Below are 22,141 nucleotides of genomic sequence, written 5' to 3'. Positions count from 1 at the left end.
TATTCCTCCTGTAGATATACAACTTTCCAGTATTCCTTCTGTCGATGTACAACTTTTCAGTATTCCTTCTGTCGATGTACAACTTTCCAGAATTCCTCCTGTCGATATACAACTTTCCAGTATTCCTTCTGTCGATGTACATTGAACTTTCCAGTATTCCTCCTGTCGATATACAACTTTCCAGTATTCCTTCTGTCGATGTACAACTTTCCAGAATTCCTCCTGTCGATATACAACTTTCCAGTATTCCTTCTGTCGATGTACAACTTTCCAGTATTCCTCCTGTCGATGTACAACTTTCCAGTATTCCTCCTGTCGATGTACAACTTTCCAGTATTCCTCCTGTCGATGTACAACTTTCCAGTATTCCTCCTGTCGATGTACAACTTTCCAGTATTCCTCCTGTCGATGTACATCTTTCCAGTAATCCCCCTGTCGATATACAACTTTCCAGTATTCCTCCTGTCGATGTACAACTTTCCAGTAATCCTCCTGTCGATATACAACTTTCCAGTATTCCTCCTGTCGATATACAAGATTTTGGTGGTATTTTATTTCCATTCTTACTTCAGCATCCAGTCTTATTGAGGTCAGATATTCTTAATGTCCGAAATTCGACAGATCTGATATGCATATCATTCAATCATTCTGAAACATGCAGCCCAACAGTACCCTTAAATATGTACGTCATATCCATAGTCAGAAGGCCTTTCAGGATTTTCCTTTCAGGATTTAGGTTCAACCGGAGTTTATGATATAGTGTATTTTTTTGCCAACAGGTCATTCTGCTCATTCTTTGAACGTGTCGTAGACTAAATCATTTCAACAAGTTTCCTTAAAACTTCATGTATTCAAACGATATATTTGTTTCAATTTAAGTCCAAAGTGCACCGAAATTCTATCCCCTTTGTCTATGTAATGTATTCAGCAAACATTCGGTGTATCCCCTCTTATCATAACAGCCCCCCCCCCCTTCGGGCAGGACCCTTAATTCTCAAACGCTATCAATACATGTCAATTAACACCTCCCTAAGTCGCCTAATCTTACGTGTGTACATGTGCATGGGCCAGTGACCTTGCACAATGTGGCGTAATGGCCCTGTGTATAAAAACCTGACTGATATGGTCAGTGGGGACCATCCAGTGAGACCATCCAGTGAGACCAACCAGCAAGATCAACCATGGAGACGAGATCATCGACAGAAGTGGACGGATTGTGCGTCTAGTCGGAGTGTCGGCCAAGGCCGTCGCCCCACCTACGACTTCGTCGACAATGAAGAATCGCCGTCGGACTTCTGAATGTGTGTAAGTGACAGAGCGGGTCTCCACATCGGGATCATTGGCCACTCAGTCCCGATGTGCGTACTGTCACATGTTTACCACTGTGTATACCATTTCGACCGTCATTCAACCAAACAATAATAAAACATGGCTGCTGCTGTCTTCATCTCTACACCTGACTCTTGTCCTCCCTGTCCCTTGCCCACCATCCTAAACTACCACCCGAGAGCGACGACCACGACGACGTAACGGCTCAGAGAGTCTCAACATGCTTACTTTCCTGTCGATGACATCGTCAGTAGTGTTTGAGTTACAAACCTTCTTCTCCCTGGTACGAGTTTCACGATACCCATGAAGGTAGGGTCTGGGAAGTCACATCTCTGCGGGTATGTCCCCCAAAAATAACAGCATTATACATCGTCATGTGTACACCCAATCATGGCAGATGAAGCAGCATTACATGTAATCACATCATGTATATACGTGTATGCAATATGATAGATGGAGTAGCGGTTTTTATTGTCTCATATAGATTAGGTGCAGCATTATACATCATCGTGCTCTAATGCATCTACATGCCACGATTACGAGACTGGCAACATATCTTTTACGGTCTCGACTGACACAAAAACCATAATATGTGATATTAGATACCCGTAATAAGGACAGAAGCAGCACGGTATCTCTCACTGGGCTCTCTGTTGGAGTGAGCTGCAACAAATCAAGGTCACTATGAAACGTACAGGGAATTTTCCCGTTTTCATACTGGCTCGTAAACCTGAAAGTCTTTTCCAGAGACACGTCTTCAAAATCAAGTTATCGAGGCCCAGTTTCCGGGTGGTACCTATGCCGGGACCTTTATAAACTGCATGGCGACAGAAAATATATCACCCCTTTGTGGATGGCGAATAAAATCACCAGAAGATGATCGGTGTATATATTCCATGACGATATATTCGGTCTCGCAGCAGATTAGAGGTTGTTCAAATTATATGACTTGGGTGGGGGTACAAGCCGGAGAGGGATGGGGTGTGGTGATCAATGATGATTTATGGAGAGGCATGCGCAATGTAGATGCCAACCCCGTCTCCTAGCCCGAAAATATGATACGGTACGATCAGTTTCGGTGTCACTCACCCTGGTTTTATTTGTTGGAATATTCTTCTGCGTGGTGAAAACATCCGGGTGTTTGGGGTGGGGCATATAGTTGGGGATAGGGGTGGGGTTGATGGATTGGGATTAGATCACAGCGTGGCGAAGTGAGCACACTCCGTAATAGAGTGGAATCAAGTTACCTATAGTGACGATATGTCAACAAACCTGCTTCACATAGGTTTCTGGAAAAGGGAATAAATTAAGGTGAGCTTCCCTGATTGCAACCCAAACCAGTTCGCCATTTCCCCAACTCCGTGAAAAAGTGTACTAGCTAGGAAAACGCAATAAACACGAAATTACGAAAAAAGGTTATAAAAACACAATAAAAAGTGTTCGAATAACCACAGCCACACGGTTATAAGGAACATTGACGTCAGTTGATATTGTTGCAATTCAATTTGGGTTTCCCTGAGAAACGTTCAGATTTCTCACTGATAATACCAAATTTTACATTGTTCAAACGCTCATACCCACGTCACTCAAAGGAAAGAGGAAAATACATCTCAGTGATCAGTGTCAATTTATTCAACCACAAGTGAGAGTGCTTCTTAGATACGTTACAGCTCACTTGAACGCTAAGCTGTCGCCGAGACGGTATTCACTCCGACAATTTGGGTCAAATGTTGCTGTAACACCTTCCACGAATCACTTGATGTTCGTCCATTCCCGGTTACCTCCCTTTGTCCATGAAACTCGCTCCCTAGCTGTGCGTATACACCTGTGCATTCTCGGGCTGGGTTTTCCCAAACCTTCATTACGTCATTGCCTCGTTCTGAGCACTCACACTGACAGATGATAATCCCACCCATTGCCCTTAAACGATGCAAATATGAAATGATGGCTCGTACAAATGTGGCCGCCAATCTGCACGTGTTTTCATTGCGCTTAAGTGTATCGCCAATAGACGTCGTTGAATTTGTGGTGAGTTGACATTACTTAGGAGTGTATATTTATTAGCACAGCACATGGAGGGCCAAGCCCTAGCTTGATATGGGTTAACATGAGCTTACATAATGTTGTTTATAATAGGTTATAGAGTTGTGTTATGAATATCGGTAAATATTTAGAAATTTTGTAAATATTTCGTCAGTTTTGTTGTGATTTAGACTTTTAATTTACTGCAATGTCACTGAAGGCAAAGAAGGGTGTTGACAAACTGTTGATTTTACTTTGACGATGTTTTGGGAGATATTTGTTGGTCAGTGCGAGGGGATGTTTTTTCTTTGTTTGGGGGTTAGTTTTTGTGTTGCTTTGTTTTCGTTTTCTTTTTAAAAAAGTAGTTGCACGAATTACCTTGTTGGATGATGATGCTCTCGTCTAGTGCGTTGAAAATATTACTTCTCTGATACAGTGAAAGGGTTCACTTGCTTATACGAGTTGGAACAGTTACTCATTGTAACATTTGGAAAGATTCATTTTTAACTTTGGTTGCTTTTGTTTGTTTGTTGTTTAACAACAACAAGCTGTACGAGGGTATCTGTAAACAAACTGATGAGTTCACAAACCAGTGTTTGATGTCAAGAGCAACGACTGTGCCACCGAACGACGACAGTGGTTCACCGAGTCGAACCGCATCCTCGCGGTCTATTTAGTCCTCACTTATATAATCATCACACATATCTAGAGGACCTTTTCACGACGCGTTGATTTCTTGTAGAATACAATTCATTCTGTTTATGGAACAATAGTTGTTTGTATATGAAATGGACAAATACACGTTTTAGCCCTTAGCAAAATTACCATGTCGCGCTGCTATGAGTGCAGATTCCGGTTGTTGTAGTACATGTTGTGTATGCTGCAGCTGTTGGTGAAGTAGGCGATAGAGGTGTGGTCGCGGTAGAGACAGATGTACCTGTATAGCCACACTGCAGTCATAGTGCGACCTCTAACAGGATGCAGAACCAATTAAACTAGTGGTCGAAAATGAGAGCATCAGTTCGATCTCTCATGTTACTTTGATCCGATGTGACAATATACAGTGTTGCCGATATATAGAGGTGACTGCACTTAGAACACATGAACGTATGTTCAGATGCAAGTCTATGCGGTTCTGTGAGCTAATGCGGGCTAAGGTTTTATAGTGCTGTCATATCAAGCTACCACGCCTCAATTTAACATGGACAGCCCACTCAACAACAGAAATACTGACCTCGTTTCTTTTCCCTACCCAATGATGCCAAGTACTAGGCAGGCTAACATTAAAATAAAGCATTTACGTTTTCTGGTACAAATTGGCTTGGGTTCAAACCTCAAAATATTCGCTCTCCGGGCAGACTCTATGCCCACTGGACCACATAGCATAGCATAGCATAGCATAGCATCGATTGCTGTTGACAAGTCATTCCAGTTGCGCAGATCGACGCTTAACCTGTTGATAATTGGACTATCTGGTCCAGACGCTATTATTTACATACCGCCGTCATGTAATTGGAATATTGTTGAGAACGCCATCAAACAGCAAACCAACCAACCACAGCACATCATTAAATAACGGCATAGCATAGTATAGCAAAGTACAGCACAACACATTATAGTAGACTAAGCATAGCATAGCATAGCATAGCATAGCATAGCATAGCATAGCATAGCATAGCATAGCATAGCATAGCATAGCACAGCATAGCGATATATCCGGTCAATCATTATGAAACAAGGTTTGAGTCAGTACTCTGTGATTCGCTAATCTGAGATACTGGGCAATTTCTGAACAAACGAGGTTCTCCTCTGATGAACGTGATACCAATTCAACGTCTATTAACCCAGTAATGTGTACGCTAACTGCTCAGTACAGATTACTCGATTCCGCAAAAGTATACAATATGTGAAACTCATTATCTGTATTTCACGGTATACACGCTTATACATGGTATAAGCAGGCAAAACCAGCTGATATCACGTTAACAGGTAAATTATTAATAGTATAATAAACTCTCACATAATATTGTGCTGTAAATCAATGTTCTTTCTTGACAACAAAAAAGAAACCACATTTTATACAGTGTTCATCGCTGGATTTAATGACAGGATAATAAAAAGATAGTTTTACTCGACAATAAACCTGAATTTTTAAATATATTTTAACCTAGAAAATATACAGGATGGAGCTGCAGCTGTGTGCACGAACACTTTCGCCGTGCCCTCAAGATGATGAGAACTGCACCGATTGGCCTTATATGAAACCATGCATGAACTCAACGAGTTACCTCCCTTTCACGACAACCCTTGGGTAAATGGAATCACTCAGGCGAGGTTGATTAGTAATAATTATTAGAATAAACCTTCAGCAAAGACAAATTTTGTTTGTAGTTCCGATTTCGGGCATAACACTCAACCTTCTTGAAAATATCCCGTGGGTGGCTACATAGGTGGAGAAATGGGTTAATGGGTCATCGAGTCAACGCGAAGTTGATTGTACATGGTAGGGGCTGGGACGTTTCAAGACTGGACTCTGGAAACTGTGAATAATATTGTCACACCTGCGCACCTTCACCGTAAACTGTAACAGTGTTATATCATAAACTGTGTCATGTTTAGTGTAGAACACTGTTGTGAGACAAGTCACACAATAGGGTCGTTCAAGTGCGGTTAACGGTGAGGTTGTTGACAAAGTCGGTAACGGATTAACAAAAATGTTTTGAAGAAAATGTATGTTATTGCTTATGCTTGTGTTAAAGTGTGTTGAAGGTGTATGTTTGCCTTGGAACCTCCCTTTCTTATGGACCTCTTTAATCGGGACTCTTACCGATCGTACTAACAAGGTAATGAAGGGTGATCCCTCCACTGTCATAAGCTGCCGACAGAGCTGTGTTGCTTAGAAACGTTATCCCATAATGATAAATCAACGATAGTTTCTTCTCAAAATAGGGTTAGAGTGTTATCAGATGTGGGATCATAATCAATAATCTAGGCTGGAACTCCGACCACTTAGAGCGGATCCTGTCACGGCCACATACGTGACGTAAATCAGCAACGCGTATTTTGTCAACACACAAACCAAAAGCAACTGCGAAATTTGACGTTGTCGAAGAGCGTGTGACCGTCACTGCTGACCCCGGTAGTGATATAGGTCCGGCTTATGTCTTCCCTATCACCGTGATCAGAATCAACCCTTGTTCAGTCCAGCTGTATTTTGTGTCACGTACTCCTCAATGTCGCAGTCTTGGAACCCGTTAACACTAAACGGGTCCGAATAAATTCAAAGTCACGAAGGTTTCAACTAACTCTTTTTTCATCCTGAAAAGTCTTCTTCCTTTTATCTTTTCCAAGAAATGGAGACTGTCTCGTAATATTATATATATTTGTTGTACTCCAGTATTTTCACGACGAGACCGCTAAAAACCATTTGGCTTGTTATAATTAAACAGCAAAGCATTTTAAAGGTTAGGATCGTGATAAGAAAGGGTAGTACCCCACATATTCATTACGTTCGTGTCCCGCTTGGACAAGAATAGCTTGTATAATCTATTCACAGCACAACTGTAATGAATATATGAACCCATGAACACATTACATCGGATTATAAGGTCAGAGAATGGCGCTGACTCGATTATTCAATAACATGTAACATTTTTTTAAGGAAGATGAAGTTTTTCTAGTAAAACCCATTTCTGTTTAACACTGCACTGACTGGGGTATCGTGTGTGTTTCAAAACGCCATGGGATTTAGTTTAACGCCGCAGTCAGCAATATTCCAGCTATATGGCAGTCATATGAGTTAAGACGTTGTACATTATCACTTTATGTACATCACGCTTTTGAAAACTATGTGTTTGAATATTTGGCAAGCGGTGATATCAAAGAGCAAATGTGAATGTTTAAGTACACGGATTTCAAATATTGGATAAACCATCCCAGGACTGGATATAATTGACAAAAAGTATCCGTAGACGTGCTGGCATTATAGGACAATAATAAACAGATATTTGGTTCAAGTGGTCGAACCGATAAATGTGTTTCACTAGGCAACCTGTCTTCAATATACGCGTCACGGAGAAAATCGGCGTAGTGAAACATATGTCAGTGGCCTACAGCAGCGTGTCAGTTGTGACAGATGTGTCATAACATTGTATTTTTCACTTCCACGCGATCCGGGTCACTAAACAGATGAAGTGAGTATATTCACAACTTAACGACATATTTTTGTGCTTAGGTAATACATTTCATGGGGGACCTTTGACAATCCGGTTACCCGTGTAAATTATTCAAAATCATTTGGGTTTTCAGACTGGAGGCGAAATGTTAGTCATTTTGAGGATGAAGACTTTTATGGATAGACGAAATGTTGGTCATTTTGTGTGAAATATCATTCCATCGAGACCTGTGAGGTTTCTTTGTCCGGTAGAGATGTTCAACGCGGAAATAAAGGCGTCGGTGACATGGCTATACGTACTTTTCATTGATCATTATTTGATAAGTATTTCCCAGATGAACTAATCTGTGACGTAATCCAGAAAATACCTGGTACTGTACCTCCAGCAAATATCAGGGATATGGGATATCATTGGTAACATAAATTTCAAATTGCTCATGTGAATTTGATTTCTTGAGAATCACGATAAATTCCATCCCAACGTCATCCCCATTTTAAAATGGAGAAAATTTAATCATTTTTTATAGTACATGTATTATTAATGTGCTTGAGATTTAGTCATATCACCATCCCGTGTACGACACAGGCTTGTTTCAGTGGGTGACATTCAACCACTACTACGTACATACTCGGTATATTAAACTTCATAAAGAATTGAAAAGAGGCCCTCTAGTGAGTTAATTTACCGCGTTTCATGACAAACTCGCCTCCAACCACCACGAAACAGACCCCAACATTTATGAATGAGCTCCTATCGTAGCAAGCCCATATTTGTCAGCGGTAGGCGTGGTTCAACCGGTGCAATTTCGCGCAGAGTAGGCGGGGCTTAATCTAAGGAAAGGTAACTCTAACTGACGGGCCTGAACACCTGTTATCTCAACTTCAAATTACTTTGCAGTAATTTCGAAGTCTGATAATTTTGATGGAAATGAGTAGCTGGTGTAATCGTATGATCACATCCCGGACAAGCTTATTGGTTTGCGAGTGCAGGTTGTGTTTGGAGAGAACGCCCCCGCGAGCCCGTGTTTATCAACAGCCTGACATGACTAATTGAGCCTCGTTCTGGTTTGACAGCCTCGTTTCGTCAAATAAAACTTGACACAAAGCCCCGCGACTTGTCAATTCAAAGTCAGATACGATGGGATGAGAACGCTTTCTCACTAACACACGGACTTACCATTACTTACAAGGTAGGTGCCATCAGCCTATCTAGATAATTCAATAATATATTCTGTTACGTCAGCTACAGTCGGATCTCACGTGCTTGTTGCTGGATCCTGTAGGCTGGTACAAGGTGATTTCGGATAACTTTACTAACTTAAAAATATTTATACCACCATTTAATATTATCTATACTCTAGTTTCATTTTGGGATGTATTGTCGGTTGTTATGATTCCTTGTAAATGATAAAGTCAACAGCTCCATACATCGATAAACAAACTGAAAGTAGACAGGCAAATCTTGATGCATATGCGAGGAGTTTTCTGCTATGTAGAACATGTTGCTCTCTTAACGGTATATGTGTATAAATATATACATGAATCTAACAATACAGACAGTGTTTAAGAGTGCACGTGTACATATACCTTGCTTTACTATAATACTGACTGAATACTGACTGCATTAAACGTGTCTAACCTGTTGGATTTACATATATTACCCGTGCTTACGTACATGGAGTTTATCTGTATATTGATCTGGCTAATATGTACACTGCTTATACCGATTTGTGTATACATAAACATCCCGTCTTCCGTTACCTGTGTATTTATTCACTTTATGCGCCAACACATTATAACATTTACACACAACTAAGCTTTTGCTAATTTGGCAATTATTTTCCGTCAATATTCTCGCGTTTTGTTTCATATACCGACATGTAAATGTTTACAGTGAGTGAGGATTAGTTTTCACCTCTTTTCGGAATATTACAGAAATAGCGTAATTTCGGAATAGAGATAACTTACAAAGATAAGTTTATAATGAATGTTATAATGAATTGTTGTAAATAATCTTCATGTCTATCCTGTGTACATGTGCGTTTGTGTCGACACAAACTATCCGCATTTGTGTGCCTGCAATCAGTCGGAGCTTCCCAAATTCTCTATCGCGTTAATACAAAGACATTCCCACCCTTGCTCCTTGACGTCTGTGAATAAACGGACTGTCAAAGGACAGCGTTGATAACATGTGCACACATACGCTACAGTGAATATATGACAAGAATACAGTTGTGTCCTACGCTGAATAAACCTAACATACAACAGGCACCCACATGCACGATATCTCTACCAACAAAAGCATAACACTCGCCTTTCTAAACGTTTTCGAGTGAATGTCAGAGTTGAAACTAACGATCGTAGCTATTTAAGATCTGGGAGCAACACCTGTTTTCCACTTTCTCTAATATTCCCAACATTAGCCCGTGAGACCGGGGATATATAAACAATAGATCTTTGTCGCTGTAATCGGTCACAGACTCCAGTACACCGCCCACACAATCCAACTGGGGACATTCCGCAGTTACCTCCCTTTGTGCTACTGATTGAAGTTGAACATGAGTGTGGGCCAAATTTCCCAGGTTGTATTTTTAGAATACCGTGTCATGTGTCGCCAAGACAGTCGTACCACTTACCTCAGACTTGGAGCTGGGCCCATATATCTATGTTCGTTGTACTGGCAACATGTGCGAACCCACAAGACAGTCTACTAAGTATGTCTTATACACAATGTATGTCTATATACACAATGCCTAACGATAGACCGGATAACAAATATGATTATATTTAAACAAATTAAGTGTTTAAAATTGAAACGTTTCAATTCAACACACATTCACTGACAAGATGCTTTGATCGGAAGGCCAAATGTTAATAATGGGTTTCGCATAACCGTGTATGGTTTCTTAAGAAATTTAAATTTAAATTAAAGTCCAGCATTTTTATAAGGAAATCTTTACTTTCTAGTTCCTGGATCTCATAATTCACGAGGATGTATACAGAATCGGAAGAACTTCATTTCCGTGATCCATTCATTGAGGACCAGACGGTCCCGAGCTACCAGCAAACCCTTGAAGTTGCCGGCATCCCTTACCTGGTCGCATTTGATGACATGCCTTCAAGATTCAAATCAGGACCCACCAGCACATCAGAAGAAGTGTTATCCTGGCTCAGCCAAGAATCACTGGAGATGTATTCAGACACACCGGAAAAACATCATTTTCCGCTGGGAAAGCTGCATGCCTGCTCCATGGATCAAGACCTCTTTTCTGAGGGTTCTTCCTTCAATAGCCTCTCACAGGCTTCATCTCAAGGTGACTCGTCCGATATGTATTCTGCCTCACAGTCCGTTCTGAATGGGTCTCCCGTCTACACCGATCTTAGTGCCATGTCACTATCGTCAAGTTTGCCCTATGATCAACGATCTCCGTCTGACCACCCCGATGCCTTCGGTTCCTCTCCGATGGTCGGTTCCTATCCCTATCAGGACCACACCCCTACTCCTTCGTCCCTTCCTGTCTCACCTCCCAGCTACAAGGAGACCATTGCAAACCGTCGCCTGACCTCACGTGGACCAGGGTACTCCACAACGTTGGATGACGTCTTCAAGGCCATTGCGCATTTGGAGGATGAAGAAGGTTCGTGACTGCCTTACTGGGGAGGAATCATGATGTAAATTTTATCAATATGTTTTCATTTCAGTATCATCATTCACTTTCTATCACGTCAAGCAGTCATGTCTTAAGTTATATATAGTCTTTATCTTTGCTATTGTTAAATATAAAATGTAATGAAAAAAAAGTTGATAACAAATGTAGCTACTTTAGTTAGATCACGTTTGCATTATACTGTACTGTTTCTTTTTTTCACAGCTAAGGGTCGGGGATCGCCACTATCTTATGACTGTGTCCCCCAGACGGGCCACCCCAGCCACGCCCATACGAGCAGCAGCCCCGCCCCTAGTCCCACCCAGAGTCGCTGCACCCCCAGTCCACAGTTGCCAGGTGAGTTTCTTCAACACGTTATCCAATCTATTACACCTTATACATAAACATACATTATTCGGCATTTTTCGGTTGACTATAAAAGCATCACCATTGCCACTAAATGCCATTATCTGGCCTTTCTTTTAAAGAGCACATCACTGTTATAAACAATGTGACTATGTTGAACTGTATGATGGTTAAACAATTCTGGCTTTCTGTCTATAACATGACCTGTCTTTATTTTCTAGCGCCCCCAAAAGCAAAACCTTCAGTATTTGACCCAGAAGATCTGCGGAAGAAGGCGAAGGGCGTTCTAGAGCGTAAGTAGTCGTTTAATATTGAATCTCATTATTCCATGTCTGGACATTTTCTGAATATTCCACCAACGCAATAATATATGTAGTTAACGTGAATCTATCACGATTTTGTTCCCAGATGGCTCTGTTCCAAGGTCTGAGAACTCCGAAACATGCCATTTCGCCATTTGCCTGTTTGTCTGCAGTTCGAGTCAATAACGTACCCTTTGAACCAATTATTTAGGACGCTAGTCGTTTACTCTGAACTCGGATTGAAGATTTTATTTTCGTCAGTGGTATATCGCTGTTTGGAATTTCAGAGGTTTCCCGATTCTGAGTCTTGTTAAGGCCGTTACTTTGACCTGTGTATTTACCTATACGTGTCGTGTTTACAGTGACGGGGCAGGTTCAGCTTTGGCAGTTCTTGCTGGAGTTGCTGACAGACAGCAACAACGACTCGTTCATCCGGTGGGAAGGAGAAGATGGGGAGTTCAGGATGGTCGACCATGATGAAGTTGCCAGACGTTGGGGAAAGCGGAAAAATAAGAACACTATGACTTATGATAAACTCAGCCGGGCAATGCGTTTCTATTACGACAAGAAAATTCTCACCAAAGTTCACGGGAGACGATACACTTATAAGTTTCACTTCGACATCATCATGAAAACTCAGAGAGGGTGCATCAACTCTGTCCCAACCAAGGATACTCAAAAACTGTTAGCAATGGCCAACTTCTTTGTACCTTCTCCGTGTGATTCTGAGAGGAGCTATTCTGCCCCATCGCCTGTTGATCCGGAAGTGCTGCCATCTTCATTCGGATCTCAACCCCCAACGCCTCCTGAGTACAGAAACGAGGGTTACAGTCATGACGGCATGTTCCAAAGGCATGACGTCACCCGAGAATTAAATGACGTCACTGCACAATTACATGACGTCACATCATGGACCGACAGCCCACAATCGCTTCCTCAGTATTCGTGTCAGCGTGACCCAACTCAAAGCCAATATTGCTCAAACGTATCTTCATATCAGAACGGAAATTGGTACGATACTACAAACTTTAACGGGTATTGAAGTCGTAGCGGTGCTATGCTGACGTTCTATTCACGAAAACAATTCTCTTTGTGTTCAAGCGGAGATTCAGCAGGATGCGATCCATGGGACATTTACGGTAACATCCCAGTAAGCCCTATTCGTACATTGAACTGTATTCACATGGGCTGCTTGTGGTGATCAAATTGGCCAATCATTGTGAGAACATTTAAAACGTGAATTAAGAATATTTTTTATATTTTGTCATGAAGATATTTATTTACATCTCTCGAGAGCCAATATTTCATGCATTTCTTTAAAAAAATTAGCCTTTTCAAGCTATGCAGTTCGTATTATATAACTAGCGATAAACCAGATATCCTATTTTTAAAATATAGTGCTAAATCGTGCTATTTTACAGAAAAGTTCCATGTATTGATGAATACTGTTATTATTATGCAGCATATTGATATATTAAGTCTTTGTTACCTGTTTGTATATACTGTTTGCATTTGTAAGATATTTCCACGGGCGGGCCTGTGGAAAGTTGTGATATTTTGTTATATTTTTATATATCTTTTGCTTGTGACAAAATCATCTGAATGAGTGTTCAGGAATCGTTCATAACCATATTCTCCCTATCACATTCCGCTAAATTCTTTATGGGTTGAAATTAAGCATAATAAAAAAAATGTCTTTAGATTGAATTTGTTAAATGGAGCTTTAAATTTGTAGAATGTTTTTCACTGAAAGTACAAAGTAAAATCACGTGGTAAAACGAAAACGGTAAATATTCATTGAAATATTTATGATAATTATTTTCTTTGCTTGGACTTTACCATTAAATATTTCAACAAAGTAATAACGTATGATATCATTTTTGACTTACTGATTAAATTAACAACATGAAATGTATTTACAAGTAAATTAGGTTTCCTTGAGAAAAGGTTTAGAAAACCAAGGGTAATATTTATTGCAATTATTGACTCACTTGACATTCTTTTATGTGCTTCAAGATGGCGCTGGTTTTCGCCATCAAATCAGTTTCACGATTGATCTCATCCCTAATTTTCTTTTCAGTGGAAAACTAGTTTATGAAGTACATGTATATGTAGTTAAAGACCGTTCCCAGTTTATTCAACGCTTGTTGAACCCCCACTCCCGTAATGCGTGCAGGCAAATGGAAATAACACGTGAATAGCACTCCCAGCAAATAATTATAAAACGTTTTATTTATATGTGTAACCAAATTGAACAAAGATATAGAAATGTGAAATGAAAAATTCATAAGTGGAATTGTTTTGATCAGATTCTAACTTTTAATTCGATTGTGACAGCGCACGTTCATCTTCCGTAAACACCATGCATTCTTTTCTAAATTTATGCTATATTTTTAATTGAATAAATAGAACAGGTATTAGGTAAAAGAAATACATCTTGAAGTCATGCGTTTACCTTTGTAATTTGGTAATTACTTGATATTTATTTCCCACTTCCTGTGAAAACGTTCCCATGTTCTTTAATCTGTTCACCCACGGTTAACCATCGTCATTGTGTGAGTGAGACTGCGTTTGATATGTTTTGTCCTGTGAGAATGAACAATCGTTACAACCATTGTATATATGTATACTTGAATCTGAAATATATTTTATAAATAAACATATTTTAAATTTGTGTATGTTTTATGTTTTGAGTTTTCGTTCCAGTTAATAATTACAGCCAGTCGTTCAGTTTGCTACATTTTTTCGTTTTCGACGTAATTTACAATTTTATTGGGTTTTAATTTAAGTGAAGGTGACAGTTGGTGGTCGGTGTCAGTTGCATCATTTTCAGTTTATTTTCATATGTGGTAATAAGGAAATATCATGTTTGATATTCATTACGACAGAAATTGACATGACAGAAAATATAAAGCTTTCAACAATTTACCCAAAGACATAGAACAAGGAAATGCTTACAATTAAATAGCACAACACAACATAAGCGAGAGAAAACAAGTCATGGATCGTCCATGTGATATTATCAACTTCACATGGGACGATATCGATATGCAGCAGAAACAAATACACGATCTGTGAAAACAATACAGGTCCGAGATCAAATTCCTGGTATAATTGTTTTGTATTAATTTAAATATAATGCAGAATATGATATTAATATCATCTCGATACAATTATTTTTATTGCAATAATTTGAAACTGCAATACAACAACATAATGAAAAATCTTGTTTGAGTGGCATTTTAGAAGTTGAGGTGTACAAATAGGACAAATTGTTATGGATAACAACTTCTTTATTGCGTGATTGCGACGTATCGATACAGATTCTTGTACCGGTGTCAAGCAGGAATGTTGTCATTCCTGTTGTCATTCCTGCCTGACAATTGTACAAGAATCTGTATTGAAATCACGCAGTAAAGAAGTTGTTGTCCATAACAATTTTCCTATGATGAAAAATCACTTATAATCACATTGATGTAATGATGCAGAGATTTCTTTTTCTTTTGACTTATTGCTCTGTTGCCTTGGAGTCCCAAGTCAAAATGTTCTTTCAAATATTCGCTACGAATTTAACGATCTTACTTTGAAAAATGATGTTCCTGGTGCAAAGTGGTATTTCAATTTTCGTGCCATATTTGTGTAATTTCAATTGATTAAAGTATTTAATTACAACAAATCCCGCAATACGTAAAATAAAATTTAACCATTTCGACAATATACGTTGTTCAACCTGTGAAACAACACACGCTACTGAACAGAGTGACTCCAGGGATGAACACATCGGGTGTATTGTTTTGTTTGCAAATTTTATGAGTACAAGTATTTTGTAATGCTATGTAATTACAATAGTAAGTGTTGACAATTTCTTTTTGGTTTTCTTCTCTCTCTCTCTCTCTCTCTCTCTCTCTCTCTCTCTGTGTGTGTGTGTGTGTGTGTGTGTGTACGTGTGTGTGCGTGTGCGTGTGCGTGTGTGTGTAATTCTTGGTCTAAGGATCGTTTTTTGAGAACGGGGGAAACAGAAAACAAACATATCTTTAATGCTATTATTTTCGCTCTTATATAGCTGAACATGTTATTGTGTGTGCACCAGTGGTGAAAGCACGCCTCGACATTTCAACAGTTACTGGGTATGATATCATTTAGTTTATAATCTGTCGCATGTTCGTCCAAGTCTCAAATATATTATTTGCATTCAGACAAAGCATGAGCCATTTAGATCTTTTCCAGTTCAGTTCGTTTGTCGGTTTCCGTAAACCAAATTAAAAATGGTCTCTCGTGTACAAGGGAAACACACCTCGTCTTTAATTGATGACGCACACTGAACACATGTATATACAATAACTGAACCGCACGCTAACATCCAGCTCTGCTGATGAAGCTACTATCCCTTTGAATGTGGATACACTGCTAGGAATATTAACCTTGTCTCCTGCGGCATATGACTAACCGGCGAAGCATTTCCTATGCGTGTCATTCAAATGATCAGGACCTCTCGTGTGATTCTTTATGTAACATAGGTATATATAGTCTCCAAACTACAGGAAATTGTATACAGGGATAGATCCTTCTGTTCATCTGGAAAATGTTTTTTTTTTTTTTTTTTTTTTTTTTTTTTTTTGAAAAGGTCCATTTATGATCTTTGAATTTCTTTGTAATCAGATCAAGGGCAATATCAGCTAAACATCTGTTCACTGTCATATAACTATGAGCAAATAGAAAACGTTATTCGGAACAGTAAAACGCGTTGGGTGATGCGCTCGACCACTTATTGAATTATACGCAATATAAACGTCGGGGAAAGTTCTGTGGATATACATCTTTATTATTATGAATGCCTTTAGTCTGTGTACCTGCTAACACCGAGACGAGACTAAGGATGTACAATAGTGCAGAAAACACTTACACATATATGTAGACGAGTGCAGTACATTAAATTCATGGACGTTTATGCGATTGGTAAGGCTGGTGTATACGGATGAATAAAGATAAATAATTATAAAGAAATCATTTATGTGTTATATATTGTAGGATATTTATGTCACTTGGATTGCAATGGTGTTAGCTACGCGTTTTTGAACGACCATGAGGCATGATGTTAAGCATTATTTTACAGGGCCTTAGACATGATTTTAGAATTGATTTACAAATCCTTATGCACAGAGTTAAGCATTATTTTACAGGGTCTAAGACATGATTTTAGAATTGCTTTACAAAGCCTCATGCACAGCGCTAAGCATTGTTTTACAGGGTCTAAGACATGATTTTAGAATTGCTTTACAAAGCCTTATGCACTGCGCTAAGCATTGTTTTACAGGGCCTGTGACGTAATTTTCGAATTGCTGTACAAAGCCTTATGCACTGTGCTAAGCATTGTTTTACAGGGACCTATGGATTCCTTTAAGTATTGTTTAATATGACCTTATGCATGGCATTAAGAATAATTTACAAAGCACGAATTAGGTTAGTGTTTTGCAGTACCTATGGATATTGTGAAAACTTGTTAACTTTATACTTGAAGCTAAGAATTATTCTACAGCACATTACGTTCAGAATGTTCTGAGGGCCATCATGCATGTTGTTCATAATCATCTTAATTTTTAGCTCTATTTCTTGACAATAATGCTAATTATCTACATAATTGGTACTACTTTTGTTAAAGATGGCTTATACTGGGTCCACTCTAACTCCCCAACGTCAACACAAGGAAACATATCGTTATCTTTTCCCAAATACAGTTAGTATCTTATGCAGCTTTAAAATAATGAAAACATGATTATTTCTGAAATCAAATGCGTGTACATTACATGTTGTCTACCATGTCAGCACTAGTATAATGTTACTGGACACATGTGTAGCTAGACACAACACGGGGGAATCCCAGAATTCTGACCCCGGGTCATCATTGCCACTCCTTAATGTTCCCTGGCTGATCCGAGCTGGCGACACGAATCCTGCTGTGCTGCTAATAGAGCTGACAGTGAGGACTGTCAGATTGTGCGGGGACAACTAGTGTAGTTGTGTTGCTGTACGTCGTACACAGCAATGTTACAGTGTGCGAAGGCAATCTGTAATGTCTTCAGATTATATTCATTCATTAATTATATCATTTGCCTGATGTCTGACGTGAATATCATTGTCTCATGTACCGGGTCAGTAAATCGATTGCAACAGTAGTTGTTCCCCGAGCTTGAGTCTGCAACTGGTACTTGACCTTGTAAACACCACACGGAAAATCAGAACAAAATGATGAGAGTTTGTTAAGCAACTATTCTGTTTTGCAAACAAACGCTATGACATTTTTTTCCAGGGTTGGACTGAATTTTTCATAGACGTGGCCCCTAAGTTAATGATAAATAGGTTAAATGATAATTTCTGTCAAATGTAAATAGTCCTCTAACAAACTGGGGTCCTTAGAATGTTATTGTCCGCTTTTCTAGACTTGCGTCCTTAAAGGATAGAATTACTATACGCCATTACATCAATGTGAAATGTTATTTGTTGTTTCCCTGCCTGGCTGTCGACAGTAATGGTTAAAAGGAAACTAGTCAGTTTGGAGTTCGTATACTGTCTGAGTCGTCACATTGCAGCGTGGCGTTTTCAAGTCTCAAGCCGGCGTTGTTCCTGAGTGTCTGAATAGTAATATTTAAGTAGGCACTTACGCGCAAACGCACGTGTTGCAATAAAACAATTATGCAAAATCTGAAACTAGAAGTTAAAACCTACTGCATCTCAACACGTCGTTGTGCTCCTGAAGTATGACGCTTAGTCTCTGAACATGTATAATTCTGATAGTACAAATACTCCTATTGCAACTGAAAAGGACAAAGTTGGAGATGAAGACTTTCCGTACGTGAATTTTACTGCAGAAAGGTTCGGAAACCAAGTAATAAAAAGCGGCTCTGCGACTGTGGGACAGACCATTGTGTTCCCAGTGTCCCAGTCTTGCCGAGTGAGGCCTCTATTCTGTTAAGTCATATCAAGTTGCAGAACAGCATCTACGTTCATCTTGTGATAAACGATGGCGTCCCTGGAAACACGGACGCTAACTCATAATTCTTTGGCATCCAAACTAGCCGACCTGTCTCTGTTGTTTGACTCAGCATTGTTCCAGGTCTGTCTTTGTTGTTTGGTGTCGTACTTTGCAATGTTATAGCTACATGACTGCGACATTCCTTTGTTTTTTTTGACGTGACGCACAGCGAATATTATAGCTATATGACTTTAGCCTGCCTTTGTTGTTTGGCGTCGTACTCTGCAGTAATATAACTATATGACTTTAGCCTGCCTTTATTGTTTGGCGTCGTACTCTGCAGTAATATAACTATATGACTTTGTTGTTTGACGTAACACTCAGCAACATTACAACTATATGACTACATCCTCTTCTATTTGTTTGACGACACACCCAGCTAAAACATGGCTACATGACTCTAACCAGTGTCTGCTGTTTGACGTGACAATCAGCAACATTACAACTATATGACTGCATCCTCTTCTTGTTGTTTGACGACACACCCAGCTAAAACATGGCTACATGACTCTAACCAGTGTTTGCTGTTTGACGTGACAATCAGCAACATTACAACTATATGGCTGCATCTTCTTCTTGTTGTTTCACGACACACCCATCTATAACATAGCTACATGACTCTAACCAGTGTTTGCTGTTTGACGTGACACTCAGCAACATTACAACTATATGACTGCATCCTCTTCTTGTTGTTTGACGACACACCCATCTATAACATGGCTACATGACTCTAACCAGTGTTTGCTGTTTGACGTGACACTCAGCAACATTACAACTATATGACTGCATCCTCTTCTTGTTGTTTGACGACACACCCATCTACAACATGGCTACATGACTCTAACCAGTGTTTGCCGTTTGACGTGACAATCAGCAACATTACAACTATATGACTGCATCCTCTTCTTGTTGTTTGACGACACACCCAGCTATAACATGGCTTCATGACTCTAACCAGTGTCTGCTGTTTGACGTGACACTCAGCAACATTACAACTATATGACTACATCCTCTTCTTGTTGTTTGACGACACACCCATCTATAACATGGCTACATGACTCTAACCAGTGTTTGCTGTTTGACGTGACAATCAGCAACATTACAACTATATGACTGCATCCTCTTCTTGTTGTTTGACGACACACCCAGCTATAACATGGCTACATGACTCTAACCAGTGTTTGCTGTTTGACGTGACACTCAGCAACATTACAACTATATGACTGCATCCTCTTCTTGTTGTTTGACGACACACCCATCTACAACATGGCTACATGACTCTAACCAGTGTTTGCCGTTTGACGTGACAATCAGCAACATTACAACTATATGACTGCATCCTCTTCTTGTTGTTTGACGACACACCCAGCTATAACATGGCTTCATGACTCTAACCAGTGTTTGCTGTTTGACGTGACACTCGGCAATATTACAACTATATGACTACATCCTCTTCTTGTTGTTTGACGACACACCCAGCTATAACATGGCTTCATGACTCTAACCAGTGTTTGCTGTTTGACGTGACACTCAGCAACATTACAACTATATGACTACATCCACTTTTTTTTGTTTGACGTGACACTCAGCAACATTACAACTATATGACTGCATCCTCTTCTTGTTGTTTGACGACACACCCAGCTATAATATAGCTACATGACTCTAACCAGTGTTTGCTGTTTGACGTGACAATCAGCAACATTACAACTATATGACTGCATCCCTTTCTTGTTGTTTGACGACATACCCAGCTAAAACATGGTTACATGACTCTAACCAGTGTTTGCCGTTTGACGTGACACTCAGCAACATTACAACTATATGACTGCATCCTCTTCTTGTTGTTTGACGACACACCCAGCTATAACATAGCTACATGACTCTAACCAGTGTTTGCTGTTTGACGTGACACTCAGCAATATTACAACTATATGACTGCATCCTCTTCTTGTTGTTTGACGACACACCCAGCTATAACATAACTACATGACTCTAACCAGTGTTTGCTGCTTGACGTGACACTCAGCAATATTACAGCTATATGACTACATCCACTTCTTGTTGTTTGACGTGACACTCAGCAACATTACAACTATATGACTGCATCCTCTTCTTGTTGTTTGACGACACACCCAGCTATAACATAGCTACATGACTCTAACCAGTGTTTGCTCTTTGACGTGACAATCGGCAATATTACAACTATATGACTACATCCACTTCTTGTTGTTTGACGTGACACTCAGCAATATTATGACTGCTATTATAGCTATAAGACTGCAGTCTGCGTTTGTTGTGTGACGTCTGGCTCAGCAATAATATGACTACATGCCTGCAGCCTGTTGTTGGTGTTTGGAGTGACATTCGGCAACAGTATAGCTAAATGAGAGGAGCCTTTGTTGTTTGGTGTCGTACTACGTAACTATATGACTGCAACCTGTCTTTGTTGTTTGACGTTACACAACAAACAAACAAATATAAAATGAAACGCATACTATTAGGTATTTTCTATTTTTTAAAAAGCTGTTGATTATCTCATGCGTTCAAATAGGCGTCGAACTATGGAACAAAACTGTTAATAACCTGATTTTACACACTTGCACAAGTATAGAATTCGATGATGTTAATTCTCTGATTGAAAATGTTGATTCTGGTGAGATTTCGTACGAAGGTTAAAAAGGCATCACCACAATGCAACAGAAATTACCTTACATCTGAAATTATGCAGTAAGGAGCAGACACTGTCTGGCTATAACAATCCAGATTACGTTCGGACATCGGCAATTAGGAGTTCAAAGTCAAATCACAACGCCGCGTCTTGACGCTGCGACATCGAACATCGCCATTGAAAGAATGCATCCGGATACTACATTTGCCTGATCGTACTGCCATAGGTGAGAACACAGCAGCCAGGATTCCGACTAATGATATCCGGCCAAACTGTAACAGCTTAAGAGAAACTGGCTTGAGAGTCAAGAGCTCCATCCTACATCGGGGCCGGCTACGTCGTCACCATGGCATTCATCGTACCCGTTATCTAAACTTATCCACTTGGTTGTAAAGGCATGCCATTTTTCTACACTAATGCAAACAAATATGAACTGAAGTCTGTTTGTGGACGGATTTTGCCTGTTTGAAAATGCAACTTTTTCGCAACAGACATTCGGTTTATGCGTTTTTTTTGGTTTTGAATAGTATGGGTTCATGTCATAGACTATTTGATATAGTCTGCAGTTAAAATGTGTATTCCAACTTTAAATCGCCACCA

General features: G+C 39.7%; 1 protein-coding gene across 2 annotated transcripts; it reads left to right on the top strand.

The window, feature by feature from the left end:
- The first annotated feature begins 3,277 nt into the window (after positions 1 to 3,277).
- On the top strand, positions 3,278 to 14,514 carry LOC137280461 (protein C-ets-2-like). Of its 2 annotated transcripts, none has more exons than XM_067811894.1 (5): positions 3,278 to 3,357; positions 10,493 to 11,163; positions 11,398 to 11,529; positions 11,760 to 11,831; positions 12,203 to 14,514. In XM_067811894.1, the coding sequence occupies exons 2-5, from the start codon at positions 10,518 to 10,520 to the stop codon at positions 12,880 to 12,882; spliced, it is 1,530 nt and encodes a 509-aa protein (XP_067667995.1). In that variant the 5' UTR covers positions 3,278 to 3,357; positions 10,493 to 10,517; the 3' UTR covers positions 12,883 to 14,514. The 2 variants fall into 2 exon arrangements, with proteins under 2 accessions (XP_067667995.1, XP_067667988.1); XM_067811887.1 differs by lacking the exon at positions 3,278 to 3,357 and adding an exon at positions 8,612 to 8,715.
- The last annotated feature ends 7,627 nt before the right edge of the window (positions 14,515 to 22,141 follow it).

Source organism: Haliotis asinina, chromosome 1 (assembly GCF_037392515.1).
Source record: "Haliotis asinina isolate JCU_RB_2024 chromosome 1, JCU_Hal_asi_v2, whole genome shotgun sequence".
Taxonomy (NCBI): Eukaryota; Metazoa; Mollusca; class Gastropoda; order Lepetellida; family Haliotidae; genus Haliotis; species Haliotis asinina.
Note: the sequence above shows the minus strand (reverse complement) of the source record. Positions and strands in the feature narration are given on the sequence as shown.

Excerpts from the sequence above, each read along its gene's own strand:
- LOC137280461 (XM_067811894.1), top strand. The coding sequence starts at position 10,518 with ATGTATACAGAATCGGAAGAACTTCATTTCCGTGATCCATTCATTGAG. Across the intron at positions 11,530-11,759 it reads CCCCAGTCCACAGTTGCCAG|CGCCCCCAAAAGCAAAACCT; the intron begins GTGAGTTTCTTC and ends TTTATTTTCTAG. Across the intron at positions 11,832-12,202 it reads GGCGAAGGGCGTTCTAGAGC|TGACGGGGCAGGTTCAGCTT; the intron begins GTAAGTAGTCGT and ends TCGTGTTTACAG.